Raw genomic sequence first — 18,189 nt, 5'->3', positions numbered from 1 at the left:
CAATATGAAGAAGAACGGGGCATCAGGATTGGAGGAAGAGACATTAACAACCTGCGATATGCAGATGACACAACCTTGCTTGCTGAAAGCGAAGAGGATTTGAAGCACTTAGTGATGAAGATCAAAGACCACAGCCTTCAGTATGGATTACACCTCAACATAAAGAAAACAAAAATAAAGAAAGAAAAGATTGAAGTTGTCAAGGATTTCATTTTACTTGGATCCACAATCAACACCCATGGGAGCAGCAGTCAAGAAATCGAATGATTCATTGCACTGGGTAAATGTGCTGCAAAAGGCCTCTTCAAAGTGTTAAAAAGCAAAGATGTCACTTTGAGGACTGAGGTGTGCCTGACCCAATCACCTCATATGTATGCGAAAGCTGAATCTTTTAGTTATCTAGTGCTGCTATAACAGAAATATCACAAGTGGATGGCTTTAACAAAGAGAAATTTATTCTGTCATAATCTAGTAGGCTAGAAGTCCAAATTCAGGACACCAGCTCCAGCGGAAGGCTTTCTCTCTGTTGGCTCTGAGAGAAGGCCCTTGTCATCAATCTTCCCCCTTGTCTCGGAGCTTCTCTGCACAGGAACCTCAGGTCCAAAGGACACGCTCTGCTTCCAGCACGGCTTTCTTGGTGGTAGGAAGTCCTCATGTCTCTCTGCTTGCTTCTTTCTTTTATATCTCAAAAAAGATTGACTTAAGACAAAAATCTAATCTTGTAGATTTAGACCTGCCTCATTAACATACCTGCCGCTAATCCCATCTCATCCACACACACAGGGAAATCACATCAGGTGACAGAATGATGGACAATCACACAACACTAGGAATCATGGCCTAGCCAAGTCAACATATTTTGGGGGGACACAATTCAATCCATGACACCGGGCAATGAAAAAGGAAGACCAAAGAAGAATTGACACCTTTGAATTATGGTGCTGGTGAAGAAGTTTGAATATACCATGGACTGCCAGAAGGACAAACAAATCTGTCTTGGGAGAAGTACAGCCAGAACACTTCTTAGAAGCAATGATGGTGAGACTTTGTCTCACATACTTTGGTCATGTTATTAGGAGGGAACAGTCCCTGGAGAAGGACATCATGCTTGGTAAAGTAGAGGGTCAGGGAGAAAGAGGAAGACCCTCAATGAGGTGGATTGACACAGTGGCTGCAACGACGGGCTCGAACATAGCAACGATTGTGAGGATGGTGCAGGACCAGGCAGTGTCTTGTCCTGATGTTGCTATGAGTCGAAACTGACTTAACGTCACCTAACCACAACAACACCCTGCCTATCCTTTGGTGTCTGGCTTGTTTCACTGAGTGTAATGTTTTTGAGGTTCATCCACATGTAGCATGCATGGGGTGCAAATTTTAAGAGGCCACCAAAAAATGCAGGCATCTGGACATCTGGATAAACTATATTTTAATGCAATACTTTAAAATATCAAAATGAATGCAAAAAATCCAAGATGAACAAAATATCGGCATTTTTTTTTACTGTTGTAAAATGTATATTACCCAACGTTGGCCAATTCAACATTTTTCAGGTGTGCAATTAGTGAAAATATCAACATTTTATTTATTTTATTGTGCTTTAAGTGAAAGTCAATCTCGCATATAAAACTTTATACACACCTTGCAATGTACTCCTAGTTGCTCTCCCCTTAATGAGACAGCACATTCCTTCTCTCTACCCCATATTCCCCATGTCCGTTGAGCCAGCTTCTGACCCCCTCTGCCCTCTCATCTCCCCTCTGGACAGGAGCTGCCCACATAGTCTCACGTGTCTACTTGAGCCAAGAAACTCACTCCTCATCAGTAGCATTTTCTGTCCCATAGTCCAGTCCAATCCTTGTCTGAAGAGTTGGCTTTGGAATGGTTCCAGTCTTGGGCTAACAGAAGGTCTGGGGACCATGACCTCTGGAGTCCTTCCACTCTCAGTCAGACCATTAAGTCTGGTCTTTTTATGAGAATTTAGGATCTGCATCCCACTGCTCTCCTGCTCCCTCAGGGGTTCTCTGTTGTGTTCTCTGTCAGGGCAGTCATCGGTTGTAGCCGGGCACCATCTAGTTCTTCTGGTCTCAGGCTGATGTAGTCTCTGATTTATGTGGCCCTTTCTGTCTCTTGGGCTCATAATTACCTTGTGCCTTTGGTGTTCTTCATTCTCCTTTGCTCCGAGTGAGTTGAGACCAATTGATGCATCTTAGATGGCTGCTTGCTAGCATTTAAGACCCCAGACGCCACTCACCAAAGTGAGATGCAGAATTTTTCTTAATAGATTTTATTATGCTAATTGACCTAGATATCCCCTGAAACCATGGTCCCCAGACCCACACCCCCACTACTCTAGCCTTTGAAACATTCAGTTTAGTCAGGAAACTGCTTTTGGTTTAGTCCAGTTGTTCTGACCTTGCCTGAATTGTGTGTTGTCTTTCCCTTCACCTAAAATAATTCTTGTCTACTATCTAATTAGTGAATACCCCTCTCCCTCCCACCCTTGTAATCAAAGAATATTTTCTTCTGTGTTTAAACTGTTTCTTTAGTTCTTATAATAGTGGTCTCATACAATATTTGTCCTTTTGCAACTGACTAATTCCACTCAGCATAATGCCTTCCAGATTCCTCCATGTTATGAAATGTTTCACGGATTCGTCATTGTTCTTTATTGATGCGTGGTAGTCCATTGTGTGAATATACCATAATTTATTTATCCATTCATCCGTTGATGGGCACGTTGGTTGCTTCCATCTTTTTGCTATTGTAAACAGTGCTGCAATGAACATGGGTGTGCATATATCTGTTCGTGTAAAGGCTCTTATTTCTCTAGGATATATTCCAAGAAGTGGGATTGCTGGATCGTATGGTAGTTCTATTTCTAGCTTTTTAAGGAAGCACCAAATCGATTTCCAAAGTGGTTGTACCATTTTACATTCCCACCAGCAGTGTATAAGTGTTCCAGTCTCTCCACAACCTCTCCAACATTTATTATTCTGTGTTTTTTGGATTAATGCCAGCCTTGTTGGAGTGAGATGAAATCTCATTGAAGTTTTGATTTTCATTTCTCTACTGGCTAGTGATCGTGAGCATTTCCTCATGTATCTGTTAGCTACCTGAATGTCTTCTTTAGTGAAGTGTCTGTTCATATCCTCTGCCCATTTTTCAGTTGAGTTATTTGTCTTCTTGTTGCTGATTTTTTGCAGTATCATGTAGACTTAGAGATCAGACGCTGATTGGAAATGTCACAGCCAAAAACTTTTTCCCAGTCTGTAGGTAATCTTTTTACTCTTTTGGTGAAGTCTTTGAATGAGCATAAACCCGCTGACCCACTGCCATTGAGTCGATTCCGACTCATAGCGACCCTATAGGACAGAGTAGAGCTGCCCCATAGAGTTTCCAAGGAGCGCCTGGTGGATTCAAACTGCGGACCTCTTGGTTAGCAGCTGTAGCACTTAACCACTACGCCACCAGGATTTCCGAATGAGCATAGGTGTTTGACTTTTAGGAGCTCCCAGTTATCTAGTTTCTCTTCTGGTGTTTGTACATTGTTAGTAAGGTTTTATATACTGTTTAATGCCATGTATTAGAGCTCCTAGCATTGTCCCTGTTTTTTCTTCCATGATCGTTATTGTTTTAGATTTTATATTTAGGTCTTTGATCCATTTTGAGTTAGTTTTTGTGCATGGTGTGAGGTATGGGTCTTGTTTCTTTCTTTCTTTTTTTTTTTTTTGCAGATGGATATCCAGTTATGCAAGCACCATTTGTTAAAAAGTCTGTCTTTTCCCCCATTTAACTGCTCTGGGGCCTTTGTCAAATATGAGCTGCTCATGTATGGATGGATTTATGTCTGGATTCTCAATTCTGTTCCACTGGTCTATGTATCTGTTGTTGTACCAGTACCAGGCTGTTTAGACTGCCATGGCAGTATAATAGGTTCTAAAAGCAGGTAGTGGGAGGCCTCCCACTTTGTTTTCTTTTTTCAGTAACGCTTTACTTATCCCAGGCCTCTTTCCCTTCCATATGAAGTTGGTGATTTGTTTCTCCATCTCATTAAAAAATGTTGGAATTTAGATGGGAATTGCATTATATCTATAGATGACTTTCGGTAGAAGAGTCAAAATATAAGCATTTTAAATCAAGACAGGTTGTTGTGCTATTATCGTGCTATGAGAACAATAGTTTCTAGCCAGCCTGCCCATCCTGGGACCCCCATAGCCCTTGGGTGGGTTCATGAGGGTTAGCATCCGAGTAGGAACAGATTGGACGTGTTGATAGTGGAACTTCTTAAAAAATTTCCACTTGGTTCAAAGTATGGGAGCATATTTGTTAAGTGTATATGTTGTTGTTAGGTGTCTTCTAGTCAGTTCCAACTCTCAGTGACCCTATGGACTACAGAATGAAACACCGCCAGGTTGTGTCCCATCTTCACAATCGTTATTATGCTTGAGCCCATTGTTGCAGCCACAGTGTCAGTCCATCTCGTTGAAGGTCTTCTTCTTTTTCGCTGACCCTCTACCAAGCATGATGTCCTTCTCCAGGGACTGATCCTTCCTGACAACATGTCTAAAGTATGTAAGATGCAGTCTTGGCGCTCTTGCTTCTAAGGAGCGTTCTGGTTGTACTTCTTCCAAGACAGATTTGTTTGTTCTTTTGGCAGTCCATGGTATATTCAATATTCTTCACCAACACCATAATTCAAAGGCATCAAATTTTCTTCAGACTTCCTTATTCATTATCCAGCTTTCGCATGCATGTGAGGCAATTGAAAAGGCCATGACTAGGGTCAGGCGCACCTTAGTCATCAAAGTGACATCTTTGCTTTTCAACACTTTAAAGAGGTCCTTTGCAGCAGATTTACCCAATGCAATATGTCCTTTGATTTCCTGACTGCTAGTTCCATGGGTATTGATTGTGGATCCAAGTAAAATGAAATCCTTGACAACTTCAATCTTTTCTCCGTTTATCATGATGTTGCTCATTGGTCCAGTTGTGAGGATTTTTGTTTTCTTTATGTTGAGGTGCAAGCCATACTGAAGGCTGTGGTCTTTGATCTTCATTAGTAAGTGCTTCAAGTCCTCTTCACTTTCAGTAAGCAAGGTTGTGTCAACTGCATAACGCAGGTTGTTAATGAGTCTTCCTCCAATCCTGATGCCCCGTTCTTCTTCATATAGTCCAGCTTCTCGGATTACTTGCTGAACGACTTTAAACCACGCACTATCCCCTTGTTCTATTCAAACGACTGCCTCTTGGTCTGCATACAGGTCACACATGCGCATACCGCCTGTCTCTCTGCGTGTCATACAATGGTGGCTTGCGTGTTGCTATGATGCTGGAAACTATGCCACAGGTGTTTCCAATACCAGCAGGTCACCCATGGTGGACAGGTTTCAACGGAGCTTCCAGACTAAGACAGATTAAGAAGAAGGGTCTTGTGACCTACTTCTGGAAAAAAAAAAAAAATGAGCCAGTGATGAGGAACCCGAGGTCGAGAAGGGGAGAGTGTTGACACATTGCGGGGTTGGCAACCAATGTCACAAAACAATATGTGTATTAATTGTTTAATGAGAAACTAACTTGCTCTGTAAACTTTCACCTAAAGCACAATTTTTTAAAAAATTAGCCAGTGAAAACTTTATGGATAAGTGTGGAGCAGAATTACCATAAAAAACCCATTGCCGTTGAGTCGATTCCCACTCATAGCGACCCTATAGGGCAGGGTAGAGCTGCCCCATAGGGTTTCCAAAGCTGTAGATCTTTAAGGAAGCAGACTGCCACATCTTTCGCCCACAAAGAGGCTTGTGGGTTTGAACCACCCCCCTTTCAGTTAGCAGCTGAGGACTTAATGACTGCACCACCAGGGCTCCTCCCCAGGACCCTGCAATTCCACTCATAGGTGGTGGTGGCAGTGTTGGGGGGAGTAAGAAGAAGAGGAGGAAGAGGGAGAGAAAAAGGAAGGGAGAGAGGAAGAGTGGGAAGGAAAGGAGGGAAGAAGGAGGGAGGAAAGTCAAGGTTGAGTCAAGAGTGACCCCAAGGTTTTGGGCCAAACCCAGTTGCTTGAGCAGGACCTTGGACCTCCTTTGAATCCTTCTTTTGCTGCACAATGTATGCCTGCTTTTATAGGCTTATTTGTGGCTTCGCTTGGGCAGTTCTGTTTGTTGGCCGCTGGCTTTTTTCTGCTGATTGATTTACTTTGTCTGTATATTCTCCATGGAGACTCATCCAAGCTTATTTTATAAGGCGCTTTGGCAAGCAACCAGTTTTACTGAAGTAAAAAACCAGTTTTTGCTAGTCTAGTACCGCGTGGATGTTATAGTGTGTCCCTTACCCCTGTATTTATGGTGAGGTTTTGCCCAGTGTGCCCTTGCTGTCCCTGATGGGATGTTTGGAGTTTGGAGAACATCACCCCAGATCTAGAACTTAGACCTACCACTTGTTTCTGGTATCAAGAAGACTGTATTTCATAAACTAAATAATACAGTGTTTCTCCATGAAAACCACTGATGAATCACTTTCAGAAGATGCGCACCAGCAATGTTGTCCCCCAGGGAACAGTTGGCAATGTCTGGGGACGTTTTTCATAGGAACAAATTGATATATTCTATTTGTGATTTTATTTAAATGTTTAGGGGAATCTGATTAAATCAATTGCGGCTAATGTTCAGATAAGGAGCCCTGGTGGCACAATGGCTAAGTGCTCGGCTGTTAACCCAAAGGTTGGCAGTTTGAACCCACCCAGTGGCTCCATAGTAGAAAGACCTAGCAATTTGCTTCTGTAAAGATTACGAGTTGTGGAATGACATCAAGGACATCATCCATGAAGAAAGTAAGAGGTCACTGAAAAAACAGGAAAGAAAGAAAAGACCAAGATGGATGTCAGAGGAGACTCTGAAACTTGCTCTCGAATGTTGAGCAGCTAAAGCAAAAGGAAGAAATGATGAAGTAAAAGAACTGAACAGAAGATTTCAAAGGGCCTCTCGAGAAGACGAAGTATTATAATGACATGTGCAAAGAGCTGGAGGTGGAAAACCAAAAGGGAAGAACACGCTTGGCGTTTCTCAAAGCTGAAGGAACTGAAGACAAAATTCAAGCCCCGAGTTGCAACAGTGAAGGATTCTGTGGGGAAAATATTGAACGATGCAGGAAATATCAAAAGAAGATGGAAGGAATACACAGAGTCATTATACCAAAAAGAATTAGTCGATATTCAACCATTTCAAGACCTGGCATATGATCAGGAACCAATGGTACTGAAGGAAGAAGTCCAAGCTGCTCTGAAGGCATTGGCGAAAAACAAGGCTCCAGGAATTGGTGGAATATCAATTGAGATGTTTCAACAAACAGATGCAGCACTGGAAGTGCTCACTCATCTATGCTAAGAAATATGGAAGACAGCTTCCTGGCCAACTGACTGAAAGAGATCCACATTTATGCCTATTCCCAAGAAAGGTGATCCAACCGAATGTGGAAATTATAGAACAATATCATTAATATCACACGCAAGCAAAATTTTGCTGAAGATCATTCAAAAACGGCTGCAGCACTATACTGATAGGGAACCGCCAGAAATTAAGGCTGCTTTCAGAAGAGGATGTGGAACCAGGGATATCATTGTTGATGTCAGATGGATCCTGGCTGAAAGCAGAGAACACCAGAAGGATGTTTACCTGTGTTTTATTGACGATGCTAAGGCATTCAACTGTGTGGATCATAACAAACTGTGGATAACATTGCGAAGAATGGGAATTCCAGAACACTTAATTGTGCTCATGAGGAACCTTTACACAGATCAAGAGGCAGTTGTTCGGACGGAACAAGGGGATACTGATTGGTTTAAAGTCAGGAAAGGTGTGCGTCAGGGCTGTATTCTTTCACTATACCTACTCAATCTGTATGCTGAGCAAATAATCGGAGAAGCTGGACTATATGAAGAAGAACGGGGCATCAAGATTGGAGGAAGACTCATTAACAATCTGCATCATGCAGATAGCACAACCTTGCTTGCTGAAAGTGAAGAGGACTTGAAGCACTTACTAATAAAGATCAAAGACCACAGCCTTCAGTATGGATTGCACCTCAACATAAAGAAAACAAAAATCCTCACAACTGGACCAATGAGCAACATCATGATAAACGGAGAAAAGATTGAAGTTGTCAAGGGTTTCATTTTACTTGGAAACAGCAGTCGAGAAATCAAAAGCCGTGTTGCATTGGACCAATCTGCTGCAAAGGACCTCTTTAAAGAGTTGAAGAGCAAAGATGTCATCTTGAAGACTAGGGTGCGCCTGACCCAAGCCATGGTATTTTCAATTGCATCATATGCATGTGAAAGCTGGACAATGAATAAGGAAGATGGAAGAAGAATTGACGCCTTCGAATTGTGGTGTTGGTGAAGAATGTTGCGTATACCACGGACTGCCAAAAGAACGAACAAATCTGTCTTAGAAGAAGTACAACCAGAATGCTCCTTAGAAGCAAGGATGGTGAGACTGCGTCTTGCATACTTTGGACACGTTGTCAGGAAGGATCAGTCCCTGGAGAAGGACATCATGCTTGGCAAAATACAGGGTCAGTAGAAAAGAGGAAGACCCTCAACGAGGTGGATTGACACAGTGGCTGCAACAATGAGCTCAAGCATAACAACGATTGTAAGGATGGCGCAGGACCGGGCAGTGTTTCATTCTGTTGTGCACAGGGTCGCTATGAGTTGGAACCGACTCGACGGCACCTAACAACAACAACACAAAGATTACAGCCGAGTAACATAGTTTATAAGGAAAATGTTCTACATTCTACTTTGGTGAGTAGCGTCTGGGGTCTTAAAAGCTTATACGTGACCACCTAAGATACTCCACTGGTCTCACCCCCTCAGGAGCAGGGGAGACTGAAGAAAACCAAGGACACGGGGGAGGGATTGATCAAAGGACTGATGGACCACGACTATCACAGCCTCCACTAGACTGGGTCCGGCGCAACTGGATGCCCGGCCACCACCACTGACTGCTCTGACAGGGATCACAATAGAGGGTCCCAGACAGAGCTGGAGAAAAATGTAGAACAAAATCCTAACTCAGGAAAAAAGACCAGACTTACTGGCCCGACGAAGACTGGAGAAATTTCGAGAGTATGGCCCCCATACACCCTTTCAGCTCGGCACAGTGAATTCACTCCTGAGGTTTACCTGTTATAGGATTGGACAAGCCTATAACACAAGATGAGACTAAAGGGGCACGCCAGCCCAGGGGCAAGGACTAGAAGGCAGGAGGGGACAGAAAAGCTGGTAATGGGGAACCTAAGATCGAAAAGGGAGAGTGTTGACATGTCATGGGGTTGGTAACCAATATCACAAAAAAACCCAGAAAAACAAAAAGAAGAAGGGGCAGAGTACTGGGCGGCTGGTACTGGACCACTAGGGTCCAAATCCCAGCTCCATCACTTACAAGCTGTGTGACTTTGGGCAAGCCACTTAACCTGTCTGTAACATGGGTAGAGGCTAGAGCCCACCTCACAGGTTGCTGTAAATTGCACAGTGCCTGGTCTATGGCAAGTACTCGATTTACTTAGTGATTGCTATGGATGGAGTTGTCCAGGCCCAATGATGACAGCGAAATGAACCCAGATATGAGGTTAGATGAGCAAACACACAATGCCAGCTAGTGAGACAGGTACTCAGCTCAGCTCAGCGACCAGCTGTCCTGAGGTCTGACAGTCTGTCCTAGCACAGGCCGCTGGGGCCAGCCTGCCCTCCGGCCCAGACGCTTCTCTCACCAACTCACCAAGATGTCTGTTGTCTCTTTCTAGTTCTCCGTCTGCCATCTCCATTCACAGACCATAGGAATCTGAGTTGGGGGGGGCCCTGAAAGTCACCCAGCTCATCGATCTCTCCATAACATGCCCATCTGCTCACATACCTCCAGTGACAGGGGGCTCACTATCTGTCAAGGCAGCCAGTCTCAGCTTTGGGCAACTCTGAGTGGTTTAGAATTATTAAAAAAAAAAAATTATAGCCAAGAAAACCCTATTTACGTGGGTCACTATGAGTCGATAATCACAGTCACCACCCATCTGTCAGTGAAGGCTTGCATGTTGCTAGGACGCTGAACAGGTTTCGGCAGAGCTTCCAGACTAAGATGGACTAGGAAGAAAGGCTGGTGATCAACTTCCAAAAATCAGCCAATGAAAACCTCATGGGTCACAACTGATGATAGGGATGGTGCGGGACTGGGCAGTGTTTCATCCCGTTGTGCATGGATGGGTCACCATGAGTTGGGACAGATTCGGTGGTAGCTAACAACCACAGTGTTGAAAGGCTTGGGAAATCTTGATTTGTTCAGCTCATAAACTCATGAAACAACCTTCCTCCAAACATGTACGTAATGATATATTTGTGTTATGTGTTTAGAAGGTTGTTGTTTAATAGATTTATAGAATTAATATAGAGGGTTAGCAAAAAAGAGGAAAGGCCCTCAACAAGATGGATTGACACAGTGGCTGCAACAATGGTCTCAAACATAGCAAGGATCGTGAGGATGGCGCAGGACCAGGCAGTGTTTCGTTTGTTGTACGTAAGGTCCCTATGAGTTGGAACTGACTCGATGGCACCTAACAATAACAACATAAAATTAACAAATTGAGAATCAAACAAGGTGATTTTCCCTCATCAAGTACAAAAGTCTTTGTACACTAACAGGGTCATTTAAATGAGGGGACAAGGATCTTGGGTAGCCAAGACCACCACTGACCTTCAGGTTGGGTGAAACACCATGTGATCTTAAGTCTGATTACTGACAAGTGTTCTCCAGATGGGCTCCATACAGTTTTTACTACAATGTGTGAGAGTACCTGTTTCCCCACATCCTTACTAATGTTAGGTATTATCAACCGTTTTGATCTTAATCTCATAGGTGAAAATTGCATCATGATATTTTCTATTGTATTTCTCTCATGGCTGAGATTGAGTGTGTTTTCCTGCTTTTTAAAAGCCTTTTTAATTTTGTTTATAGAAAAATATATGTCCATGTCCTTCAGCCATTTTCCCACTGGCTTATTGGTCTTTTTCTTATTGATTCATCAGAGCTTTTTACGTATTAAGGAAATCAGGCCTTTATCTATCAGATATATTGCACATATTTTTTTCAAGTTTGCTGTTTTGCTTACATTTTGATTTTGTTTATGGTGTTCTTTGCCATGTAGAAAATTAAAAACATGTCTATGCAAGATTCATCCTGTATTCTTTTGTGCCCTTTGGGTTTTCATGTTATGTTATCCTTAAGGCAAGCAGACTACAGCAGATGTATGTTCCCTTGAAAGTACCTTTTCCTTGGGAGACTTCAAAATCTTTTCTCACCCACAGGGTTATGTATAAACTTGGCCCTTATAATCTGATCTTTTAAGACAGTCTTCTGGAAACTCACTCACATTCAGTATTCTCTAGACTTTACAACTGCCCTTATATCTGGCATACAAACCACTCTCCTCTTCTCCTAGACCCAGGACAGGCATGACTAAACAATCTCCGAATTCTAGGCAGAAATTACCAGCTGATGGGAGCTGGCCTCGGATATGCAGCCTGTTTGCCAGCCCTGCTAAGTCGCCTGCTTTTTGCCTTGCAGTACTGTGAAGAATGTGCTCCGTGAATCTGAAAGGGCTGGAACCTCAACAACTCAAGAAGAGGAAGCTGAAGTCCTAGAAGAAGGCATGAATAAAGCACAAGGTATGTTGTGGTAGAGACTGCCTAGATGAGAAACAACCCCCGGGGACTCCATAATAACAGTGATAACTTGTTATCTTTACCTTGTAACCGTCCTACTGCACAAACGAAACTTGAGGCACCCTGTGATCCTGAAGCACCTCCACTCATTCTGTTTCACAAGTGTCCTTTTTCAACCTTGGATGAAATGTTGACAGCATCGGCAACTTTTATAAAACCAAAAACAACCATGTCTGTGGCTGAAGAGTCGATTCCAGCTCATCGACCCCATGTGACAGAGTAGAACTGCCCCACAGGGTTTTCTAGGCTGTAATCTTTTTGGGAGCAGACAACCAGGTCTTTCTCCCTCGGAGCAGCTGGTGGGTTCAAACTGCCGACTTTTTGGTTAGCAGCTGAGCACTCAACTATTGTGCCACCAGGGCTCTTTGGTAACTTTTAGAGTCACTCTCAAATGGTAGTAATTTTCAAAATCCATTTTGGTCATTAAAGTGTCCCAGTCAGTATCCCAGTGATGTCCCTCTACATTTCTGTCCCATTTAAAGCTTCTCCCCTCCCTCCTGTTTCACACTAGATGCTGGGCCAGGGGGTGGTGGGGTGTATGATGGACTGCTCATTGATTTCTTAGATATTTTTCTCCTCCCTTTGCCTCCATTCCCACTAGGCAGTTTGTTGGAGAAGTCCCTGGGTAGTGCAAATGGTTAAGCATTTGACTGCTAGCTGAAAGGCAGGAGGGTTTGAACCCACCCAGAGGCACCTTGGAAGAAAGGCCTGGTGATCTGCTTTTGAAAGGTCACAGCTTTGAAAGCCCTAAGGAGCACAGTTCTACTCTGTACACACGGGGTCACCCTGAGTCGGAATCAACTCAGCAACAAGAACCATCGTTTGTTGTAAGCGGGCACTGACTCCCAATGCTGACTCGTCTTGTGGGGGAATTGGAGGGCTGGAGTGAGTTTGAGGGAGTCCAGGGCTGAGCAAGGAAAAAAATATGACCATGAGGTAGCATCGTTGCACAACAAGCAATTTATTGGAGCTGAAGCATAGGCAGTCTGGTTTGGGGACAGTCCCCCGCAGCAGGAAGTCTGCCAGAGGCAAGCTATGGAAAGCTCAGTTTTTGGTTAACAGCTGAGCACTTAACTGTTTGGCACCCAGGGATGATAGACGAACAGAGGGATGAATGGATAGATACATGACAAAGCAAATATAAAAATGTTCGTAGCTGTGGAATCGAGGTGGTGGTCTACTACCTGTAGTAAACAGGTGTTCACTATACAATCTCTCAGCATTCTTGAAAGCATGAAGATTTTCATTATACATCATCAAAGGGGTAAATGAAAAAGAGAGAGGAAGCTTAAATGGACCAGCATTGACCATATGCCTTTACCCAAGGAACATGATTAAATCATAGGCCCTAGGTGGTGAAACCAGTTTGCCGACTACTAACCTAAAGGTTGGCGGTTCAAACCCACCCAGCAGTACTGTGGAAGAAAGTCCTGGCAATCTGCTTCCTTAAGGATGACAGCCAAGAAAACTTTATGGAGTGGTTCTACTCTGTAACACGTGGGGTCACCGTGAGTCAGAATGGACTCACTGGTAATGGGTTTGGGTTTTTTGTTGTTTTTGATTAATTCAATACTCCACACCTGAGATCCAAAAGAACCCCCAAAAGTTATTAAATGCATTAAAACTTTTACCACCCAAGCCCTGGTGACTGTTTGGTGACTGTCTGCAGATGCTCTTCGGCTGTGGACCATCCATCGTGATGGAGAAGTCCTTTTGAGGTTAACAAAGCATGGGCCGGGCCACGAGGCCCCGATGACCATTCCAGAATTTTTCCGGGAGTCAGCCGAGCGCTTCGGGACTTATCCAGCCCTCGCAACAAGGAACAATGACGAATGGGAGTTTCTGAATTACAACCAGTACTACAAGGCTTGCCGGAAAGCTGCAAAAGCCTTGCTCAAGGTAAATGAGTCATTCGTTCACTTATCACTTGTTCAATTGTTCATTCAGAATAGGTCACGCAGACAAAAAGAAAACAAAACACATTGCCATCAAGTCAGTGCTGCCTCAGGGCAACCCCATGTGTTGCAGAATAGAACACCATGGGGTGATCTTGGCTTTCCTTCTTCTGTGGCACCATTGGGTGGGTTCAAACTGCCTTTAGGTTAGTTGTTGTTGTTAGGTGCTGTTGAGTCGGTTCTGGCTCACAGCAACCCTATGCACAACAGAATAAAACACTGTCTGGTCCTACATCATCCTCACAATTGTTGCTCTGCCTGCTTGAGTGCATTGTTGCAGCCACTGTGTCAATCCACCTCATTGAGGGTCTTCCTCTTTTTCACTGACCCTCTATTTTACCAAGCATGATGTCCTTCTCCAGGGACTGATCCCTCCTGACAACATGTCCAAAGTATCTATCACGCAGTCTCACCACCCTTGGTCCCAAGGAGCATTCTGGCTGCACTTCTGAGACAGATTTGTTCGGTCTTCTGGCAGTCCATGGTATATTCAGTATTCTTCACCAACACCACAATTCAAAGGCGTCAGCTCTTCTTCGGTCTTCCTTATTCATTGTCCAGCTTTCACATGCATATGATGCGATTGAAAATACCATGGCTTGGGTCAGGCGTACCTTAGTCTGCAAGGCGACATCTTTGCTTTTCAACACTTGAGGTCTTTTGCATCCCATTTGCCCAATGCAGTGCATGGTTTGATTTCTTGACTGCTGTGTGGATTGTGGATCCGAGTAAAATGAAATCCTTGACAACTTCAATCTTTTCTCCGTTTATCATGACGTTGCTCATTGGTCCAGTTGTGAGGATTTTTGTTTTCTTTATGTTGAGATGTAATCCATACTGAAGGCTGTGGTCTTTGATCTTCATCAGTAAGTGCTTCAAGTCCTCTGCCCTTTCAGCAAGCAAGGTTGTGTCATCTGCATATTGAAGGTTGTTAATGAGTCTTCCTCTAATCCTGATGCCCCATTCTTCTTCATAGAGTCCAGCTTCTTGGATTAGTTGCTCAGCACACAGGTTGAATAGGTATGGTGAAAGGATACAACCCTGACGCACACCTTTCCTAATTTTAAACCATGCAGCATCACCTTGTTCTGTTCGAACGACTGCCTCTTGACCCACATACAGGTTGCTCATGAGCACAATTAGGTGTTCTGGAATTCCCATTCTTTGCGATATTACCCATAATTTGTTATGATCCACACACTCAAATGCCTTTGCATAGTCAATGAAACAGAGGTAAACATCCTTCTGGTATTCTCTGCTTTCAGCCAGGATCCATCTGACATCAGCAATGATATCCCTGGTTCCATGTCCTCTTCTGAAACCAGCCTGAATTTCTGGCAGTTCCCTGTCAATATACTACTACAGCCATTTTTGAATGATCTTCAGGAAAATTTTACTTGCTTGTGATATTAATGATATTGTTCGATAATTTCCGCATTTGGTGGGATCACCTTTCTTGGGAATAGGCATAAACATAGATATCTTCTAGTCGGTTGGCCAGGAAGCTGTCTTCCAAATTTCTTGGCATAGACGAGTAAACACTTCCAGTGCTGCATCTGTTTGTTGAAACGTCTCTATTGGTGTTCCGTCAATTCCTGGAGCCTTGATTTTTGCCAGAGCCTTCAGTGCAGCTTGGACTTCTTCCTTCAGTACCATCGGATCCTGCTTATATGGTACCTCCTGAAACAGTTAAATGTCGACCAATTCTTTTTGGTACAGTGACTCTGTGTATTCCTTCCACCTTCTTTTGATGCTTCCTGCGTCATTTAATATTTTCCCCATAGAATCCTTCACTATTGCAAGTTGAGGCTTGAATTTTTTCTTCAGTTCCTTCAGCTTGAGAAACACCGAGCGTGTTCTTCCCTTTTGGTTTTCCACCTCCAGCTCTTTACATATGTCATTGTAATACTTTACTTTGTCTTCTTGAGCCACCTTTTGAAATCTTCTGTTCAACTCTTTTACTTCATCATTTTTCCTTTCACTGTAGCTACTCGATGTTCAAGAGCAAGTTTCAGAGTCTCTTCTGACATCCATTTTGGTCTTTTATTTTTTCTTTCCTATCTTTTTTTTTTTTTTTTATCTTTTTAATGACCTCTTGCTTTCTTCATGTATGATGTCCTTGATGTCATTCCACAACTCATCTGGGCTGCAGTCATTAGTGTTCAATGCATCAGATCAACTTGTTAGAAATGCAGATTCTCAGCAGGGGTTCAAACTGGCACGAACCAGCTGGAAGCCCTGGTATATATGATATAGTTCCATGGGTGGCGCAAACGGTTTGTGCTTGGCTGTTAACCGAAAAGTTTGTGATTTGAACCCACCCAAGTGGCACCATGGAGGAAAGGCCTGGCGATCTGTTTCTGTAAAGATTACAGCCAAGAAACCCCTATGAAGCACTTCTCCTCTGTAACACATGGGGTCACCATGAGTTGGAATCAACTCGATGGCAATAGGTTTGGTTTTTAGTTTCATATATTGTATATTTTTGTATATGCGAATTTTTACACACATGGTAGCGTAGTACACCCAGTATTCTGTATTTTACTTTTTTCCCTTAACATAGTATGTGTCTCTATGTATTTGTTAACTATTGCTGCATAACAAATTACCCCAAAACTTAGTGGTCTAAAACAATATTTATCATGGCACGGGTTCTGTGGGTCCAGAATCCAGGAGATTAGCTGAGTAGTTCTGGCTCAGGGTCTCTCATGAGGTTACAGTCAAGTTGTCGGCCAGGGCTGCATCATGTGAAGGCTTGACCGTGGCTGGAGGATCTGCTCCTAAGCTCACACATGAGGCTGGCTGTTGGCAGGAGGCCTCAGTTCCTCACTCCATGGTCCTCTCCATAAGACTGCTTGAGTGTCCTCACAACATGGCAGCCAACTTCCCCAAGAATGAGTGATGCCAAAGAGAGAGAGCAACCAAAATGGGAACTGCAGTATCTTTTATAATGTGATCATCACTTCTTCCACATCTGATTGGTTACACAGACCAGCCTGGATGTAATGTAGGAGGGGATTATACAAGAGCATAAATACCAGGATGTGAGAATCTTTGGGGGCCAACTTGGAGGCTGCCTACTACACTCTGAGATCTTTCCATATCGGTGCATAAAAAAAAAAAAATCCTTATTCTTTACAATGACTGGAAATATGTACATAACAGAATGGACTTACCAGCCCCCACTGACAGGTATTGAAGTTGTTTCTTGCCTTTTGCTACCATAATAGTGCCACAGTGATCCTCCTCTGTAGGATAATTCCTACGAAAATGTTGTCTCTATATACTCACTCACCATGTATGAGAAAATCTGTTTACCTGTATTTTTGCTAACATTATATTATCAAAAATGTTAATCTTGGCAAATTTGATAGGCAGGGTAGAGAGAATTCTAAGATGGCCCCCATGATTCCCAACTCTTAGTGTACTCATCGGGAGTCCCTGGGTGATGCAAGCCGTTAAAGTGCTTGACTACTGACCAAAAGGTTAGTGGTTCAAGTCCACGCGGCGGCACCTTAGAAGAAAGGCTTATTGAGCTACTTCCAAAAACTCAGCCATTGAAAACCCTAAGGAACACAGTGCTACTTTGACACACATGGGGTTGCCGTAAGTTGGAACCAACTCAATGGCAACTGGTACTGGTAGGTAGATGGAGGTAGAGAACCCTTATATATTCACAAAATTGCCACACCCCAGATTTTAAGTTCAACAGTGGCTTCCCCCCAAGTGACTGTGTGTGCTTTTGACTTTGCTTTTACATGTCCCAATGACAGTACACCCAGAAGCAAAACATCTCCATGTTTATGTTTTCTGTTTGTTTTTGCCTTTCCAGCTGGGCTTGAAGCGCTTCAACGCAGTTGGCATTCTGGGTTTTAACTCAGCTGAGTGGTTTATTGCTGCTATTGGCGCCATCTTAGCAGGGTAAGACCATCGGTTTGGTTCATGGTGAATGTTGACAAGGTACTACTCTGGGCCTGGCACCCCTGGGGTGGTTCACACTGAGATGTGAAAAGAAATTTCAGGTGGAGCCCCAGGTTAGCAGGCAAAATGGACACACAAACAAGTTATTCGGGTCATGGGCCATAGGTAATAGCATCCATTAGATCAGAGGTTTTAGACTTCTTTTTTCTTCAGCTGCAGAATTTTCACAAATCAACTAACAATCACAGATAACATTTAGAGATTTCTGATTATGTGCTAGTCATTATGCTCCTGTAAAACCTCACAACAGCAATGTGAACTGGGTCCTGTAATTCCCTACTTACAGATGAAAAAACTGAGGCTTATGCAGCCTGTGAGCAATAGAGCCAGAACTTGAATCCAGATCTGAATGGCTCTTAAAAATAAATAAACAAATAAAAGGGGGAAACTTCTCTGATTGCAGCTGGGAGTTGGCAAGGGGCTGACGTGCCCTGATATTAAGCGCCCCGCAGGCAGGGAATGTGTTTTGTTCACCTTCAGGGC

At 43.4% G+C, this 18,189-nt stretch overlaps 1 protein-coding gene across 2 annotated transcripts in view; it reads left to right on the top strand.

Annotated features, from left to right (window-relative positions):
• Positions 1–18,189, top strand: part of ACSBG2 (acyl-CoA synthetase bubblegum family member 2) — a 63,519-nt gene that overhangs the window by 19,810 nt on the left and 25,520 nt on the right. For both annotated transcript variants that reach the window (XM_049876579.1, XM_049876578.1), the window contains exons 3-5: positions 11,613–11,713; positions 13,440–13,669; positions 17,558–17,646. In XM_049876579.1, coding sequence (XP_049732536.1) covers positions 11,613–11,713; positions 13,440–13,669; positions 17,558–17,646 — 420 coding nt within the window. The remainder of the gene's footprint in view (positions 1–11,612; positions 11,714–13,439; positions 13,670–17,557; positions 17,647–18,189) is intronic.

This window comes from Elephas maximus, chromosome 3, assembly GCF_024166365.1.
Source record: "Elephas maximus indicus isolate mEleMax1 chromosome 3, mEleMax1 primary haplotype, whole genome shotgun sequence".
Lineage (NCBI taxonomy): Eukaryota > Metazoa > Chordata > Mammalia > Proboscidea > Elephantidae > Elephas > Elephas maximus.
The sequence above is the reverse complement of the archived record's forward strand: the minus strand, read 5'-3'. Positions and strand labels throughout refer to the sequence as shown.